Source organism: Lathyrus oleraceus, chromosome 7 (genome assembly GCF_024323335.1).
Source record: "Lathyrus oleraceus cultivar Zhongwan6 chromosome 7, CAAS_Psat_ZW6_1.0, whole genome shotgun sequence".
Classification (NCBI taxonomy): Eukaryota; Viridiplantae; Streptophyta; class Magnoliopsida; order Fabales; family Fabaceae; genus Lathyrus; species Lathyrus oleraceus.
Window position 1 is genome coordinate 84,287,662 of NC_066585.1, and position 19,756 is coordinate 84,307,417.

The 19,756-nt window shown below is 33.1% G+C and overlaps 2 protein-coding genes across 2 annotated transcripts; one reads left to right on the forward strand and one right to left on the reverse strand.

The window, feature by feature from the left end:
• Positions 1 to 4,041: 4,041 nt before the first annotated feature.
• Positions 4,042 to 5,218, forward strand: LOC127103072 (uncharacterized). Its single transcript, XM_051040365.1, has 2 exons — positions 4,042 to 4,721; positions 4,818 to 5,218. Exons 1-2 carry the CDS (start codon positions 4,155 to 4,157, stop codon positions 5,019 to 5,021), a joined length of 771 nt encoding a protein of 256 aa, XP_050896322.1. The 5' UTR covers positions 4,042 to 4,154; the 3' UTR covers positions 5,022 to 5,218.
• Positions 5,069 to 13,440, reverse strand: LOC127103071 (uncharacterized). Its single transcript, XM_051040364.1, has 10 exons — positions 12,914 to 13,440; positions 12,736 to 12,833; positions 12,373 to 12,415; positions 11,552 to 11,634; positions 11,397 to 11,461; positions 6,178 to 6,242; positions 5,936 to 5,995; positions 5,658 to 5,690; positions 5,471 to 5,536; positions 5,069 to 5,357 (listed from the first exon to the last, which is right to left on the reverse strand). Exons 1-10 carry the CDS (start codon positions 13,340 to 13,342, stop codon positions 5,289 to 5,291), a joined length of 1,011 nt encoding a protein of 336 aa, XP_050896321.1. The 5' UTR covers positions 13,343 to 13,440; the 3' UTR covers positions 5,069 to 5,288.
• Between the last annotated feature and the right edge of the window lie 6,316 nt (positions 13,441 to 19,756).

The following is a 19,756-nucleotide window of genomic DNA, read 5'->3' on the forward strand; positions in this document are numbered from 1 at the left end:
CAAGAACACTCATTCACTTATTTCTTTGAACTCCATCCCTAAGAAATATGACAAATTCCCTAGGTCGGACATTTCAAACTCTTGCATCAGCTTCGACTTGACTCTTCTTATCTCTGTTTCATTTGCACCTATAATCAACAAGTCATCAACATACATGCATAAGATGATTCGACTGACCTTGTATGTATCATTGACATACATTCCATGTTCAAAAACACACTTTATGAAACCTGTTTTGATCAGGAATCCATATATTCTCTTATTCCAAGCTCTTAGGGCTTGCTTCAAACCATAAAGAGCCTTCCTCAATCTATACACCTTCGACTCCTACACTTTGATTTTGAATCCAGGTGGTTGACTGACATAAACTTGTTCTTCCAAAGGTCCATTCAGAAATGCTAATTTTACATCCAATTGATGTATCTTCCAACCTTTTTATGTTGTTGTCGGCACAACAATTCTGATTGTCTCCATCCTTGCAACAGGTACATAGACTTCGTCAAAATCAATACCAGGTTTTTGTAGAAAACCTCTCGCCACTATTCTCACCTTATACTTGGCAATTTAATCGTTTGGCCTTCGTTTCAGCTTGTAAACCCACTTCACATAAAATGGCTTCTTGATTGCTTTTTCGACAAGCTCCCAGGTGTTGTTCTTCTAGATTTCCCAGAGTTCTTCTTTCATGGTTGCTAACCAATTTAAATCATTCATGACTTGATTCAAATTGATTGGTTCTGCTTCGACCATCATCGTTGCTTTTTCTATTAAGTCATAATCTGTATTGACTGCTTGATCTGGAAATCTCTCATATCCAACTAGCCTTGTCGACTTAGTTCTTACTCTAGTCGATCTCCTAACATTATGCTCTGGTGGTTTTTTTGTTTCGATTGGCTGTGACCTCATTTTGTTGGTATTCATCAAGAACAGTTGTGACTGTTTCATACTCTTGTAGAACTGACTCTTGACTTCAATCCTGCCTTTTCTTTCATCCACTAGAACATCTCAACTTATCATAAATTTATCATCATTTGATGAATACAACTTGTATGCATCGTTCGAATGATAACATATGAGCACCATAGCCTGAATTCAATCATCTAATTTCTTTCTCAATTATTCAGGCACATGCCTGGAACACATTGATCCAAACACTCTAAGATGACTAACATTCAGCTTCACAACTGTCCAAGCCTCATAAGGAGTCCTTTTGACTATCTTCTTAGTTGGACATTTATTTAGAATGTATATTGATGTCGAAGTTGTTTAACCCTAAAATCTCTTTGGCATATCTTTAGCTTTTAATAGGCTTCTAGTCATGTTTAGTATACTTTGATTTTTCCTCTCAGCTATGCCATTATGCTGAGGTGTATAGGGTGGAATGACCGCATACTTTATACCTTCTTCATTGCAAAATTTATCAAATTCTCGAGAGGTGTATTCACCATCACCACCAGTTCTCAGTTTCTTTAACTTACATCCACTTTACTTATCGACATGCAAATTGAACTTCTTGAACTTTATGAATACCTCACTCTTCCTTTCAATAAGGTAAATTCACATGTATCTAGTAAATTCATCTATGAAGGTTAGGAAATGGTAGTTACCTCAATTCGACCTCACTTCAAATGGTCCACACACATCAGAGTGAACTAGCTCCAGCTTTTCCTTCGACCTCATGGGCAAGTCATGCTTGAATGCTTTTCTAGCCTGCTTTGATTTGAAACATTCGCCACATACCTGACTTGGTTCCTTCACCTGAGATAATCCATACGCCATATTCTTCTTGTTTAACATACCTAAACTTATGAAGTTTAGATGTTCGTACTTGTGATGCCATAGTCAGTTCTTGTCTTCTTCTGCAGTCGAAGCAAGAGATTTGTGATCAAACTGGTTGATCTCTACTTTGAAGGTCCTATTGTATGACAATGGTGCCTTTAGAATCAACCTTCCATCACCATGATATACCTTCATCTGATTCTTTTCTAGTTTCATGTTGTACCCTTTTACGAGTAGTTGACCTACGCTTATCAAGTTACTTGTTATGGAAAGTACATACAACACATCAATGATGTTGGCTTTTCGAACATCCTTTCTGATAACAGAGATATCTCTTTTTCCATCTGATATGATGTGTCTGCCATCTGTAAAATTTATCACTTTCTCAACTGATTCATCTAGTTTGATGAACCAGTTTTTATTATCAGATATGTGGTTACTGCATCCTTAATCCAGGTACCACATACTGGTTTGATTAGTGTTCGATTGAGTGTTGTCCATGAATAGCACATCATCAAAATCACTATCTTCAGCATGTGCATAATGCACTTCATCACTATCTTTAGCTCAAGCTTCCTTCTTTCTTCGACAGTCTCGAGCATAATGGCCAAATCCTTGACAATTGTAACACCGCACCTCCTTCATGTTAACTTTCTTCCCAAAATACTTGTTGCACATGCCTTTCTTGATTGAATCAGAATGATTCTTTGAGTTCTTGCTTGACTTCATAATTAGCAAGATTTTTTTCCTTGCTTCACATTCATTTTCCCAGATTTCTTGATGAACCTTGCTTGTAGTTCCTGTTCAGTAACCTTCTCCCTTTCTGAGTTCCTCTGCTTCATCCTCATATCATGAGCCTGTAATGAAGTTTGAAGTTCCTCTAACTTCATCTCAGCTAGGTTCTTGAACTCTTCAATTGACACTACGATGTAATCAAAATTCGCAATTAGATATCTCAACACTTTCTCAATCTTTTGCAAATCGTTGATTGATTCACTACACTCCTTCATCTGATTTGTTAACAACACCACACGTGAAAAACATTTCGAGACTGATTCATCTTCCTTCATCTGAGTCATCTCTAATTGCTTTCTCAACGTCTGCAATTTTACCCTTTTCAACTTTTCATCTCCGCCCTACAAGCTCTTCAACTTGTCTCATGCTCCTTTGGTCGTTTCTTCTTCAATTATCTTCTCGAACACGTTAGAATTCACGCACTGAAAATTAAGAACAGACCTTTTCATCTTTCTTTCTTCGTTCCTTGTGCGCAGCTTGCAGAACATCATTCACATTCTCTTTTAAAGAATGTACTTCATCGTTCACGATTTCAACCACGTCTTAAATATGAAGATGAATTTCATATGCACAGTCCTTCATTCGTAATTCTCACCTTTAAAAACCGATAGATTCACTGAAAATTGTATTGATGTTGTGTTGGAATAAAAGACTTTTAAAAAAAGATGAGAGAAGAAAAAGAGGGGGAAAATAAATAAACTGAATTGTAAAAAAGAAATATTAAATAAAGTTGTTTTGATTTACTTCATACCATATCTTTATATAGATAACAAAAACTCAACCCAAAAGTATGCAAATTGACCCAACCTCAAACCATACAAAATACTGAATATAAAATTACAAATTGCATTTAGACATAATTATATATTGTAGTCGAATACAACTGATTCCTATACTACAATTAGTTATTTTAACATAGTCGAATTCTAACTTCAACGTAACATCAAATTATAACTTTTAATTGTAATTGTAAGACAATATTCACCTCGCAAATTGAGATTTTTTTTTAGTGAATCTTGTGCATACTTCATCTTGAAGTTGGTGATTCATCAACAACAGAGTATCATGTATTTAGAAGATTTAGAGGGTTGCCTATTTGCAGCGCGAAGTATTCATTTGTAAGCAAAATAATCATTCCGTCACTGAATATTTATTGGAATCAAAAGTTTATGGAAAGAAATAGAGGTATAAAGACCAACTACTCAATGTGCATGTACAGTCTGTTGCACCTGTGTGAGAACTATATGATGAATAGGTCTCAAACTATGTCAATGGAACATTTCCCGGATCAGAACCGCCAAAAACATAACTTTCCAACTTGGATAAAAAGATACATATCATATAGAACATGACACGTGTGTAGCAATGATCCAACACACGTGTAGAAGAAAAGAAATGTCACACATGCTACTCTACACGTCTTTTTGCATGCTATATTGCACTGGTTTGTGTTAATCCGCAATCTGTCTTTTTCAACATATCCATATTGCTGATATCTATAGTTGAACTCAAGATCACCTTTTCAACTTGTCATTTTCATCACACCTTTTAAGTTCAGTTCAGCTACTAAATAAGGAAAAACTATGTCTGGTGTGTCAATGGCTGTGGCTGGTGGTAGAAATGAAACAGAGAAAAGGCAACAACAACATGGAAGCATGACAATGATGGGTTCATTACGTGTAATAGAGCTACAACTTGTGGCTTTTGTATTGGTTTTCTCCGCAAGTGGTCTTGTCCCACTTCTTGATCTTCTCTTTCCTGTCTTTGTCTCTATCTACCTATTAGCACTTTCACGTTTTGTTTTTCCATCATACAGTCATGGAGTGTCCCAAACTATTTTCCATGGAAGTAAGGCTTTTCGAGTCTATGTTATTGTTGGAACAACAGTGGGCTTGTTCTTGCCTCTGGCTTATGTTTTGGGTGGATTTGGCAGAGGAGATAAACATGCTGTGAGATCTGCAAGTCCACACTTGTTTTTGATCTCTTTTCAAATACTCACTGAAAATATAATAAGTGGGTTGTCAATGTTTTCACCTCCTGTGAGAGCTTTGGTGCCTTTGATTTATACAGTGAGAAGGATCTTTGTGGATATTAATTGGATACAAGATGTGTGGATCAACATCATTTTGCCACCAAATGCACACATTAAGGTTACTTCCATTTATGAATGTGACATGTTTTTGAAACTCTGATGTATTCAAGTATGCGTATATTGAAAATGAATTGCAATTTTTGTGCATTTGCAGGACAAGACATGGTTTTGGTTTGGGAGGGTTCTGGCTATGGCTAATCTTGTTTATTTCTCCATCAATCTCTTTGGATTCTTGATTCCAAGGTTCCTTCCAAGGGCTTTCAAGAGGTATTTCCAAGAGAGGGAAGAGATTTATGCTAAGGCTGCTGAGGACAAACCACATGTACCAAAGAGGAAGACAACAAACTTATGTCTTTAATTTTGCTCACTTTGTCTTGCTAGGTGTATGGTATATAAGCATAAAAATAATGTAGATAGCACTCTTTTAATTTGCTCAACAACTCTTGTTACATTAATAACGCTTTTATTTTGTTTTGGATGCAAGTGCTAAACAATGGATATTAAACTTAAGCAATACAAAATTGATAGTGGACATTCTATCTCTACTTTTTAGGACATTCTATCTCTACTTTCCAAACAACAAGTACTAACTAAAGCATGGTGATAGCTTTACAGCCAAAAATAGTTAGATTTCACTTTCACTATCATTTTCACTATCCTCCAGCATTGCTTCAATAAATGCAGCTTCTTCTTCCTACAGTGAAAGATAACAGAAACAGTGGAAATGTTAGTGTCATACTCGGAAAAACATGATAGCCCAGAATGAAATCAGATACCACTAATTCATTAAGGAATGAAATTACATACCACTAATGCATTAAACTCAATCTCCTCGTCTATGGCATCAATTACAGCATAGTCTTCGAGTATGTCCTATTTCACAGAGCATGCCAAGGTCAGAAAATAATAAGACAGCCAAATCTGAACAATCCTTTTGTAAGAAGAGGAAAGAAAATCATAATAAGTTGCAATGATTGCCTAGTTGTCTACTTACATCATCAGCCATTTGAAACAGTCCATTCTCACCCTGCATAAGAAAAGGCCAAATTAATTTTCATAATAATATATATTTTATTATTCTGAGAATTTTAGAAGTCTAAGTTTATATTTTAATATATCTAAGATTTCAAAATTTTTAAAGAATAACACAATACATGATGATATATCATTTCAATTACATTTAATTTAACACTACATTCACAATGGTATTCACAGAATGGGGTGTTCAAGATTATATGGAATACTTTAAAGTTTGTACAAGTAGAAGCTTACCTTCACAACAATAAATTCAAGTGGCTCAGATGGTGTGTGAATCAAGTAGTTAGTACCTTCCTAAAAAAGGAAACAAAAGAAAAAGTGTAAAATTAGCACTAGCACACAGTAAATTCGTCATTGCAATGTGCATACTAGTGGATTTATTGCAACACAATTTTGCTTCCTTACTAAACAAACCCTTTAAAACAAGACACGGATTCGTAAACATGTAAATGTCTAGTTAAAGATGCTAAAAGTACCAACTCAAAATATGTAATTTCTACATCATCATCACTTGGCAAGCCTTCTATGTCTTCACCATCATCTGCAAAATGGTAATAACAACTTGTGTTATACTTAGAGCATAAAATTCAAATAGTGGTGAGGTACATTATGACTCAAGTAAGCCACAATTATAATGTGTTTATCATCATCATCACCTTAGAGATAATAGCTACCTAAAGATTAACCTATGCAAAGCTTTTCTAGAGTTAATCCCTACTCTCATTGATTGTGGGAAAAGCTAATACATAACTTCTAATGTTATAAGTGCTTATTCAACAAACACTTAATCAAACCGTCACCCACACATACCCAATAATAACACAGGACTAAGTTACTTAGCAAATTCATACACATTAGTAAGAAGAAACTCAAGCTGCAACGGAAAGCTGTGTAATTAGAAACTACAAGAGAGGTGATGAAAAGAACACAACAGATCAAACAAAAAGAACGCTTATCTATACACCAAAAACTTGCTTTCAAGTTGAGGGAAAAAAATATCGAGCAACTTACAAAAGTTAACATCGGATAGAAACCAACTGATACATAAAAGGAAATAGGAAAAATCTATAGAATAGTACAACATAACTTCACTGCACCTCCCTAATGACAAAATGGCTCTTTTCCTATCAAATTATCCGCTAATCAACTCTTCCCTATCTTCCCCTATTTATTCTAAACATAAATACTCAGAATTAATAAAATAAAACTGCTCTTAATTATATAATAATTATCCACTACTGCCCTAATAATAATTTTATAACACCTACAAAATTGAAAAGGAGTATTTTTAGACTTCTTAGTCGAAATGGGTATAAGATGAAAGGACAAAATTGAGTATATCAGTTAAGGGAAAATTACTGCCACTTATGAGCAGTTACTTTATGGGATATTGGACGCTAGTTAATGGGTGTTACTGCTGTAGGCATTAATTAATTATGTAATTATTTATGTCTCAACATAGGAAGTTTAATTGAGTGGTTATTGGAAGAGACCCAATTCTCGAACATTTGGGAAGGGAGTGTTTGAAACTGAATAATATATTTCAAGTATGTTAAAATTACAAGCACTAATCTCTTTATACAAGACTATTCTAATCTAATGGGTCTAACTAATGGACTAAAAACCCGAATATAAATTACTACTAATAGTAACTTATTTACAACACTCCCCCTCAAATTTGTGAATGAATATCTATCATTCCCAACTTAAAAACAATTTTTTCGAAGTTATTGTTGCACAACCCCTTAGTTAGAAGATATGCAACGTTATCTTGAGAAGAAACATATAGAGTGCAAATAAGACCACTATCTAATTTTTCTATGACGAAGTGTTTGTCAACTTCAATATGTTTGGTTCTATCATGCTACACTGGATTATGGGTTATGCTAATAGCAAATTTATTATCACAATAAAGTCTTATTGGTTCATCACTCTTTATCTTCAAGTCTTCTAATATCATTTTCAACCAAAGTAGTTCACATATCCCTTGTGTCATTGCTCTAAATTCTGCTTCAGCACTAGATCTAGATACAAAACTTTGTTTTTTACTCTTCCAAGTCACAAGATTCTCACCCAGAAAAGTACAATATCCTGTAGTTGATCTTTTATCCACAACTATCCCTGCATAGTCAGCATCATTATCTGCTTCAAGACTCACACTTCCATTTCGTTCAAACAAAATTCCTCTACCTGAAATTCCTTTAAATATTGCACAATTCGGAGTGCAGCTTATAAATGAACCTCCTTTAGTTGGTGCATGAATTGGTTGACTAAGCTTACAGCAAAAGCAACATCTGGTCTAGTATGTTATATGCATATAAGTTTTCCGACTAATCTTTGATACATTCCCTTATTAATCAAAATATTTTCTTCAGCGTTCCTCAACTTTACACTTGGATCAATTGATGTACATGTCGGCTTGCATGCTGTCTTACCCGTGTCCGGTAGAAGATCAGTAATGTATTTTTATTAAGATATGAAGATTCTTTTCTTAGAGTGGACAACTTCAATTCCCAGAAAATACTTCAATTTTTCCAAGGTCGTAATCTCAAACTCCTTTGATAAGTGTTCGCCTAACAATTGTTCCTCCTTCTCATCATCACCTGTTACTATAATGTCATCCACGTACACTAATAAAACTGTTACACCTCCTGTCTTAGAATGTTTGATAAATAGAGTATGATCTCATTGACTTTATTTAAAGCCCAACCCTATCATAACTTTGGTGGATCTTCCAAACCATGCTCGTGGTGATTCTTCTAGTCCCCATATAAAACTCTTTCTAATTTGCACACAATGTTGGTGGTAGTAAGTTCACAATATCCAGGGGGTACATCCATATAGATCTCTTCATCAAGCTCTTCATGAAGGAAGACATGTTTCACATCAAATTGATGTAAATTCCAATTCCAATTAGTTGTTGATGGGTTCTTATATGAATATATGAAATAATAGAGAGTAAAAGAATGACTCAATTGTACTGTCGTGGATGAATAGATACAACGTAATAATGATGAAAATAACAACTGATGGTGAATACCTATCAGCCACTAAGCACACAGTGCTTCCCTCACCAAGATGGTGAATCCTAATAGAATTCCTAGTTACCTCATTCCAACCCTTTAAGTCCTCTTTTATAGTCAGAAGCTTATTCCTATTAATTATTTCTTTTATTCTTTTTATTCCTTTACCACTTCTTCTAGTATAGACTCTCCACACTTTTGGCTTAAGTCCATAGTTAAGGCCCACCTCGTCATCCATATCTCTATCAACTGCTAAAGATAATATCACGGTATTCATTTTAGCAACTGGAACAAATGTCTTTGAGTAATCTACTTCATAAGTTTGGGTGAATCCTTTGACAATCAATTTTGCCTTATACCTCTCAATAGATCCATCAACCTTGTATTTTACACTATATAACCATCTGCATCCTATAGGTTTCGTTCCATTTGATAGAGAAACAAATTCTCAAGTATTATTCTTATTCAGTGCCTCCATCTCCAAGTCCATGGCATGTTTCCATTTCCTGTCAGACAATGCCTCAGATAAAAGTTAGGTACTGTTATAGTGTTTAGACTTCTGAGAAATGTTTTATGGGTGGGTGAAAAATGTTCAAAACTTGGGTAGTTGGATATATGGTAAAGTGACTTTTTAGTACATTTTCTAGTATCTTTTCTAAGACTGATCGGAAGATATAAATCCTTGTAGTGTGGTGGTAGTACTGAGTTGAATTTTGTTTCTTGTTTATGAGAAAATTCATAAAATGAATCATTAGTGCTTGAAGGATCAGGAGAAGTTACCTCATGTAATGTCGGATTGGATTCTTGAATATGAGTAGATTCAGGAATGTTCTTCTTTCTTGTATATACTAAATTCTTTCTAAATCTTACATCAGTTTCAACATTTTCATTTTTTCCAGAATCAAGTTCAGTCTCAACATTGTCACCACTAATTTCAGCTCAACTTCTGGTTCGAAAGTAAGGTCGGGAAGTAGAGAAGACTCATCTTCCTTACTTATTATATTCTCCCCCTGAAGACGAGTTTGAAGGAAGTAACTTTCTTGTTCATGGAATGTGACATCTCGAAGTAACATTGACACATTTTAACGCTCTAGGATCAAGTTTCCCTCTCTACCATTACTATGGATAATGGACAAACAACGTACACCCAAATATTCTAGGGGTCAAATTACTTGAAGTAGACACATCAAGATCAAGATAGAATGAGGATAAGACTTTCATAGCAGTTTTGGAGGCAAGGACAGTAGAGGATAAACGATTAATGAGATACGATGCAGTTAAGACAGCATTGCCCCACTATTTCTTAGAGACTTTATTTTGGAATATCATAGCACGAGTTTGTGTCACACAATTCAGACAAGTTTTTAAAAAAGAAATTGTTTTTCTTTTTGCTTCATCACACCTTATATATTTTTTGACCAAATCTCATACACATCTAAAAGGGTTAAACATGTTTTAAAACGATGATATCAACGAAGAATTAAAAATATTAATTTTGATTAGAATATTTTAAATTCTTTTAATGATAGAGGGTTAAATGAAACTCAAATATTATCATATACATAGCGGTGTCGGTGTCCTAAATTTTTACATTATTGATGTCGAAGTGTCTGTGTCGTGTCGCGGTGTCCGTGTCGGAGTTTCTGCTTCATAGTTAGGGACAATTAAGTTTTATTAATGCTGTGAGTTTAGGTTTAGAATAAATAGGGGAAGATAGGGAAGAGTCAATCATCATGGAATTAAATAGGGAAAAGGGTCATTTTGTTATTGGGAGGTGCAAACCCTCGAAGTTATGTGGTACTACTTTATAATTGAAAGGGATTTTTTCTATTTTCTATTTTCTATTTTCTATTTTCTATTCTATCCGCTGGTATTAGAGCAGTTCTGTTCCAAGAAGATTCTACTGTTGTACTGGAAATTTTGGCATGAATATGACTGCAGATTTGATTCCAAGATTTGATGGAAGGGAGGCTTATCGGTGGCTGATCCAGGCAGAGTAATATTTTGGATCAAGAAGAATGACTGAAGAGATGAAACTTTGGTGGACTGTTGCATTTGCATAGACAGAAAATGCTCAAGATTGATGGATTTCTTGGAGGAAGAGTCATCCAAATACTTGTTGGTGGGATTTTTCAAAGGCCATTCTCAAGAAATTTTAACCATAAGTTTTGGATTGTCTTGCGGATAAAAAGGATGAACAGGAAAACAGAAATTCAAGAAGAGGTCTAACACAATCATCATGATCAAGATCTAGCATAGTATCCAAAAACTTGACAAATTTTTAGCAAATATAAACAAGATTTAATTTATAAACAAACATTATAAGTTTAAAGATTTTTTACATGGTAAATTAATCATAATCATCAAACCATTGAAAATATTTGACTTTATCATAACCATTTACAAAGTCTCACATATAGATGGTTGGGATTTGTCAGCGGGTCTAAAACTCTTTTACATTGACGGTGAGTGAAAATTAGTCTCCTATAAATCAAATCTAGACAACTTAATGTAGCTAACTTCTGATAAACGGTAGAATCTCAATGCATTAGCAGCCATATCTGAACAAGAAAATATTTCAAAGTGAATAAATCATTTGTTTCGTTTACATTCTAACAACGCAACATTCGACATTACTATATTAGAAAATGGGAAAGTAAAGAAAAACTAGCCTGTGTGAAAGCCAAGAATATTGTGTTCTGTGTAGGAAAAACCGCCACGTGCAGTGTAGAAGTGTCTGGTATGGAGAGACATATATTTTGTAAAGATCAAATACAAAGTTAATGTCATGGGTGAGTTTCTAGATAACAAGAAATCTGAAACATACCCGCTATAAACAAGATGCATGTGTATCTTGGCCAGTGCAAAAGCTGCAGCAGGTAGGATAGATTCAGCTTCCTCTTCTCTGATCTAAAACATAGAAGGAAGGAGTGAATTTGGGTTAGAAGACTAACCAAACAGAAAAAAGGAAATATGCATTTTACAAGGTAACAAAAATTTGGTATGTATGCGGAAACACATTTTTACATTAATCCCAGATTCCATAGGAAGAAAAAAAGAGTTCAATTTTGCATGCTACAATTGTTTCTAACATGGTCTTCTATCGGATAATATTGTATAAACTAAATTAATAGTGAGTGATATGAAGAGAACACCAATAGATTTTAACCAACCCATAATAAACTGTGACATATTGCAATCTCAATTGCAAGGTTGTGCAGATATTTTAACATTAGTTTAGGGATGTAAAAAGAAGGCCTTGTGATTGTATTGTATAAATGTGAGCAAAAGATATCATCTATGCCAAAACAAAGTGCATATCACATTTTCAAATGCATTATTCAATGAGACTCGGCTAATAATTAAATGACTCAATTTAGGTAAAAATGTAAATCATTTAAACAATTGACAAAAGAAACAAGTTAAACATCAGTTGGTAGTTTAGCACACGCTTGATCTCTCTCACCGACAAACGAGCTTTGTTAGAGCCCATAAAGTGAACTCTCTTTAGAGAAATCAGATCCATTTCAAGAGAACATTGAGAAATACTAGATCCAAAACAAGTTTAGATGCAGCAATACCAACAAATAGGAACATCAAATGAATAATCATACAAATGGAAGCTTAGAATTAAGGGCAGAAACTTACCACTGACCATCCATCATCAGTGCTCTTTGATATATACACAGGCCTACGGTTAAAAAAAATCCATATCCTTAGTCAAAAGATAACAAAAAGAAACGAAACCAGTAGTTTTTGTATCGAGTAAATCACCCATTTGTTCCTTAACTTTGTAGGGCTCTTTCAAATAGGTTCCTTATTCTATTAGGAAAACCAAATTGACCCCTACAATTAACCACTTACCATCAACTAAGTCCCCCCTATATTTTAACCATTTCCTATCAATTTGGCCCTAAACTCTTAAAAGGACTAACATGAATAAAATTTGACAGACTTTTTCTGAAACACTCATAATAGCATCTAAGCAAGAGAGAAATTTGAAGTACTTACGTGTCAACCGGACAGACTAACATACATTCCTCCCTCTCAGAGCTTTTGAATACTCTCCGAATCAAACACTCCAATGGAAGGTTATTGTCAGGATCAATCTGTTAACGACTTAATTAGAATCATCACTTTTCGAAAATATATTAGTGTAAAAAACAGAGGAAACCAAAACAAGGCTTACAATAGTGACAAGTCTATTGGTGGAAGTGATGGAAACACTGCCATCATTGTCCACAGAGAAGCCGGTGGGAGGCCTTGGCACCGTCATACTATCATCATCATAGTTCAGTGATGAATCCAAACCGGTACCAACATTTTGGAAACCAGAATCCACCGGAAACTCCCTCAAAACTTCAACGTCCTTGTTGCGACTTTCTGAACCGTCAAATTCAACAGCAGAATTTTTCTTCTTCGTCTTTTTCTTAGGAGTGGAAGAAGAACTTTTCTGGTGGTTACGAGATTTGGCGGCACGGCAGTTAATTCTAACCGTGGGATAAGATTTAGGGTTTATAAAGGAGATTGAGATTGAAGAAAAAGATTGCTTCACAGCGACATTGGAGTTGAACATGAATGCAGGTGATGATGCTGAAGAGGAACAACGTAATGCCATCTTCTTCTATGTAATCTATCTATCCACTGTTTTTGAGACAAACCGTTTTTTTTCTTTCTACCTCGCTTATTTTTATCGCTATTATGTTTTAAATTCATTGAATAGATAATTACAGATATATTCAAGAAATTTAAACAAGAGAAATGATTTTCTTATACTGTTCACGAGTGCAGTGAAAAGAATAGTAATATATTATAATAATATTTTTTTTAAAAGTAAAATATAAAAAATATTATTTTTTATTTTATTTTTAATGAAATTATGTGATTAATCAATTTTATGATTTTATTAACCAATTTTTATATTTTATTAATCAATTTTGATGATTACTCAAAATTTATTTGGATAATATTTATTAATCAATTTTATAATTTTATTAACTAATCTTTTTTAATTTTTTATTAATCAACTTTGATGAACTAATAAAAATTATTTTTAATATCCGAAAGTGTATTAACCAACTTCATCATTTTATTAATCAACATTTTACATTTCATTAATCAATTTTATTTTATTACTTTAAAGACATCGTTTATGATTACTGTTCAGAGATACTATTCATACATTGTTCATGTATTATTTATACACTGTTCACGTACTGTTTATAATTTCTTTTTAATTTAAAAAAAAATACTGTTCATTGTATGTATTTGATGTAGGGATGGTAATTTGAGTCATCCTCAATGGGCATCCACAAATTTATCCACCACAAAAATGGGTATGATTAGAGGTTTGGGTAATTACCCATAAAAAAAGCGGGTACGGGTGCGGGTATGAGCACCTTAGTAGACAGTCCGCCACATACCCGCACACTATATATTAATGTATTTTTATTTTTATTTATATATTTTAATTTATATTATTATATAAAAATGTATATCTATCAATTTTAATTTATTACATATTTAATATAAGTGTTCGTTTATTTCAATAATAAATTATTTGAAACTTTTTTAATATTTTTAAAAATTTAAAATTATATGATATTTTATAAATGATCTATTTATTTTTAATAAGAATGCGGGTCACGGGTATGAGTACTTACATACCCATATGGCATGGGTACGGATGCTAATTTTGGCATTCAAACGGGTATGGGCTCGGACACAAGAATTTTTTATTAAATCGTAGATATAGAGATGAGTATTATAGTACCCTATCCAAATCCTGTCCTTTATCATCCAGATTTGATGTAAGATGTGGTGTATGAATAGCATTGTATTTAAATAATACATATAAAAATAACTTAAAAGTTTGTCTAAAAAACATAAAGAGTGGATAGATACATTACACATCATTACATTAGAGCAAGTTTGCTTTGTTTTTCTTAATGATTTTTATATTATTATATAATTTTGTATAAAAAAAACTTTTATAAAGACAAAAATGTGGTTCAAATTCTATTAAAAAAAAAGAAGGACGTTGCACCTAAGACTTTCTCTATGGTTCAGGATTTTCATTAGTCTATTTAAGATAATTCTATTAAGTGGAGTTTGTTTGTGAACAATGCATTGGTCTTTATTTATAGTGGATTTGGGAAACTAGATGTTGCTCGTCACGTGTTTGATAATATGTCTGTTAGAGATAAATAATAATAATCTAAATTATAATTTATATATTTAAAATTAAATTAATAATAAAAATAGTTTTAATAATATAAATTTAATGATGTGGTGAAATTATTTAATAAATGGGTCAATTTCAATATATCATGTCATAGATTTGATAGAAAAAATATCAAATATAATAAATAGGGTAAAATAATTAATTTTTTAAAAAGAAATAAAAAAAGTTAGAAAAATCATAATAGCGGAATTAAAATCATATTTAATCCTTTATAATCTTAGGACAACATGAAAGTTTTGTAAAATTTATGTAACTAATTTTCTTTTTTCTATAAAAAATTGTACAATTACTCATGGGTTGATTAGGATATATGTAATAACTTTTTTATTGCTAAGACATGTAGTACAAAATTCAATAGTAGAAATATAATGCCAAATATTTATATTTAAACAATGGAAATTAGTATCAAAGAGCAATCTTTTATTGGTTTAACTTTATATTTGTTGTATCCTCCTAATTCTCTCTTGTTGATGGTTGTTTATCATGTTTAATCTAATATAATGGGATAGTCAGAACTAATAGCCGATAGATGGGGGTTGAGGCCTCTTACGGGCTAATTAGAAAGAACAACTCAACTCATCGGGGATTGTTCAACAATAAGATCCAATATAATATTTATTTATTTAAATAACATGCAATAATTAAAATAAATAATTGTTTTAATATTCTATTTTAATTTATTGATTTAATTTTTCCATAATAAAATCAACAATCTCTCACTTTGATGACTTAAATTAATCATTAAAACACAACAATAATAAGAATAAAATATCAATTATTTCCAATAGCACCTGTAAATAAAATAGTGTAAGAAACACAAGATTTAACAACGCAGAAATTGTATCCGATAGGAAAACAAATCATACATGTTAAATGCATATATTTCACATAAGAATGATAAATGTGGATTATTATAATTTAAATGAAAGATTTTATAATCCAATAATAGCCCAAACATCTTAAATGTTGTAAGAGGTATGATTACAAAATTTGACATCATCTGATACACATCTTATAAGAATAAAAATAAGAATTAAGTAATTAAATATAATAATTTAGACCTCCACTAATATAGAATATCAAATGACTTAACCAAACTCATATCGATAACATATTTTTTAAAAGCTACATTAGTTAAGCCTTTGGTATATGCTAAATTCGAGTCTAAAACTCAAGGATTTTCTCTCTGGCAAATAAGTATTTTATATCAAAATACTTTGAGCGTGAAAAGCTCTTAGTGTATTGAGAGAATGCACAACAATAGTATTGTCGCAGTATATCACAAGTGGTCTAGATATGCTTTCATAAACTTTAAAGTGATAAATTAAGTTTTTTTAACCATATAACTTTACAAGTAGCCTCATAGAAAGCGACATACTCAACCTTCATGGTATAGGTAACAGTAAGAGTCTGTTTAACACTCTTCCAAGAAATAGCTCCACCTGCCATCATAAAAATTAAGCCAGAAGTAGACTTTCGGTCGTTATGGCAAACACCATATTCAAAATTAGAATAACTAACGACCTGAAGTTGATCAAACTTCTTATAAGTCAACATATAATCATTGGTTCCCTGTAAATAGCGCATGACCTTTTTAACAACTTTCCAATTACCTAAGTCCGGGTTACTCAATCATCTCTCTAAAGCATTACAAAAGTAATATTGGGACGAGTACAAACTTGAGCATACATTAAACTGTCAACATCGAAAGCATAAGAGACTTTAACCATTTCAATGGTTTCTTTATCATTTTGAGGACATTGTAATTTGGACGTGGTATCACCCTTTTGAATGGGTGAATTGCATTGGGAGCAAAAATTCATATTAAATCGCTTAAGGATATTTTAAACATATCCTCGATGAGACAATCCAAGTATACCACGTGACTTATCATGAAAAATTGGCTTAAACAATTGAAGCATAATTGAGATCCTTCATATCAAAGTGGCTATCATGCATATGTTTTGTCTCATTCAAAAGATATATGTTACTACTAGCAAGAAGAATACGTTAACGTATAACACAAGAATAATGAAATTGTTCCCACTAGTCTTTAAATAAATGAACTAATCTAAGGCATTCTTAGTGAAACCAAAAGAAGTGACAACTTAGTCAAATTTTAAATACCATTGTCTATATGCTTATTTTAATCCATAAATGGATTCCTTCAGGTTAAACCATGTAAACATTTTCAACAAGGTCTCCATTCATAAAAATTTCTTCACATCCATTTGGTGGAGTTCTAAATTAAAGTGTGCAACCAAAGCCATAACAACTCAAAAATCACCCTTAGTAGAAACAGGTAAGAATGTCCTTTTATAATCAATCCCTTCTCTTTGACTATAACATTTTTCTACTTGTTGGGCTTTGTACCTTTCAACTTTATTATATGGATCCCGTTTGGTTTTGAACACCCATTTGCATCCAATAGCTTTGCGACCAACTGAAAATTCTATAAGATCTCAAACATCATTTCTAGACATATAGAATATATTTCATCCTGCATGGCATTTAGCCAATTAGAAGCATGAGAACAAGCAATTGTTCCATTGAAAATGGTAGGATCATCATCATCATAAATATCGAATTTGTGTTCTTAGAGAAACATGGCATAGTCATTCGATGTTGAAGTTTTGCGTGTTCTCTGAGACCGTCTCACTGGAATTGATTCAATAGTATCATTTGGTTCAACAATAACGTTTGGCTCTATAATATGTTCAAGTTCTTGTTCATTAACTAACGGTGGAACTATATCATCTTCTTAAAGATTGTGGTCATTATTATGAGTAATGGGAATAATAGTGTCTGTAGGAAAATAAATAACTGGTATAGGAAGGAAACTATAATCTTTTTTAAGAAAAACTGGTTGTGGCGTAGAAACTCCATTGCCAAAGTCATCCTTAAAGAAAACTGCTCGGTCAGGTTCAATAACTCGTGTAGAATAAGAAGGACAATAAAATATGAAGCCTCTAGAGCCCACACAATATCCGATAAAGAAACCACTAACAGTATTCAAATCAAGTTTCTTCTATGGATAATGACAAGCTTTAACTTCTGTCTTGCAACCCTACACATGAAAATGTTTCAAACTCGGCTTTCTTCTGGTCATGAGCTCATAGGAAGTTTTTGATACATACTTGTTATGTACTTGATTAAGAATGTAAATGGTCATCTTTAAAGCATCTCCACAAATAAAATAAGGTAATGTAGAATTACTTAGCATGCATCTAGCCATATCCATTAGTGAGCAGTTACGTCTCTCTACAACTCCATTATGTTGAGGAGTGTCAGACATTGTGTATTGAGCCTCAATTCTTCATTCTTCAAGAAATCTGGAAAATAGTCATGGATTTCTTCTTGTCTCATCATATCTTCCATAATATTCTCCCCCTCTGTCAGACTTTACACATTGACCTTCTTCCTTGTTTTCGGTTCAATAGTAGCTTTAAAGGAGTTGAATGCATCCAAAGAACTAGGTTTTTCTTATAGAAGATCTATCTAACCAAACCTTGAGAAGTCCTCTATAAAAGTGATAAAGTATGTATACCCGCCCATAGAAGTAGGTGTAATAGGTCCACATATGTTTGTGTGAATTAATTGAAACACATCATCACATTGATTCGCCTTTGTATTCCTAGTTTTAACAGTCAAATTTTCTTTAAGACAATCAATACAAGTTTTAGAATCGTAGAAATCAAGATTAGGGAGAATATTGTCTTTAATTAGTCTTTTGGTGTGAGGCCTTGAAATATGCTCTAAACGTCTATTCCATCATAGAATAAGACTCAACTCTTCTACCATGCTTAGAGCCAATAACAACATTAACAGTCATTTTATCCATTTTCAATATATATAAACCATCATGTAAAATTCCAGAACCAAGAACGGTAGATTTAAAGAAAACAACTAGTTTTCCATTATCAAAATAAAAAGTTTAACCACACTTATCCAAATCTAAAACATAAATGAATTTTCTTCTCATGAAAGATACATAAATTTCATATTTTAAAATTAAAAAGTGTCCAAAAGTCAAAAGCAAAGAAGCAATTCCTATTTCCAAATACATGTACTCCAACTTCATCTCCCACAACAACCATAGCCTCAACATCATTTGGTTCCCTTAGGCTTGTGAACCCTTGCAAAGAACTAGCAAGTTTACATTCCTCATGCAGTGTGACAAGCTCCTTTTGAATATATGTGCACTTCAGCTCTATAGTTTCAACTTTCCCTTTCCAGATATAACTTTTCTTGAAGGGGCTACCCAGGGTTAAGACATCACCTCGTCAAGTAGAGACAATAGAAAAGATAATAGCATCCTTGAACATGATGTGAGCAAGCTCAGAAGCCATATCCATCTTATTCCCCTTAGAAATATTATGGATGAAGAATAAATCTAACATAGAGAAAATAGAAGCAGCCTCCTCATAAGTGTAGGGAAGCCAGGAAGGGAAGATATCTAGTATCTTTATGAAAGGAGTGACCTCCCTAAAATAGTCGTCTTCAGTGACCCAAATCCATTTTGGAGAACATTCACTCTGAGGAGATTGATGTTCCTCCTTTAGGGCCCTCTTTGACAAAGTCAAAGGTGAGGTTTTATCACCCACCATCAAGTAGTAGCATTATCCACAAGTCGATACACCTTGAGTGTATGAGTCGGATCTTATGCAGTCGGGGTAGGAGAAGGAATTGAGGCAGTGGCAGAAGAAGAAGCCATCATATTCACCACATCCTGAATACACTAGCAAGGTTGTAGAACATGTTCGTCTTGCTTATCTTATCCATTTTATT

Bases quoted from the DNA above. Each gene is read 5' to 3' on its own strand.
- LOC127103072 (XM_051040365.1), top strand. From the start codon at position 4,155: ATGTCTGGTGTGTCAATGGCTGTGGCTGGTGGTAGAAATGAAACAGAG. The intron at 4,722-4,817 runs GTTACTTCCATT...GTGCATTTGCAG, and splicing joins CACCAAATGCACACATTAAG to GACAAGACATGGTTTTGGTT.
- LOC127103071 (XM_051040364.1), bottom strand. From the start codon at position 13,342: ATGGCATTACGTTGTTCCTCTTCAGCATCATCACCTGCATTCATGTTC. The intron at 12,834-12,913 runs GTAAGCCTTGTT...AGTCGTTAACAG, and splicing joins CCAATAGACTTGTCACTATT to ATTGATCCTGACAATAACCT. The intron at 11,635-12,372 runs GTAAGTTTCTGC...TCTATGTTTTAG, and splicing joins CTGATGATGGATGGTCAGTG to ATCAGAGAAGAGGAAGCTGA.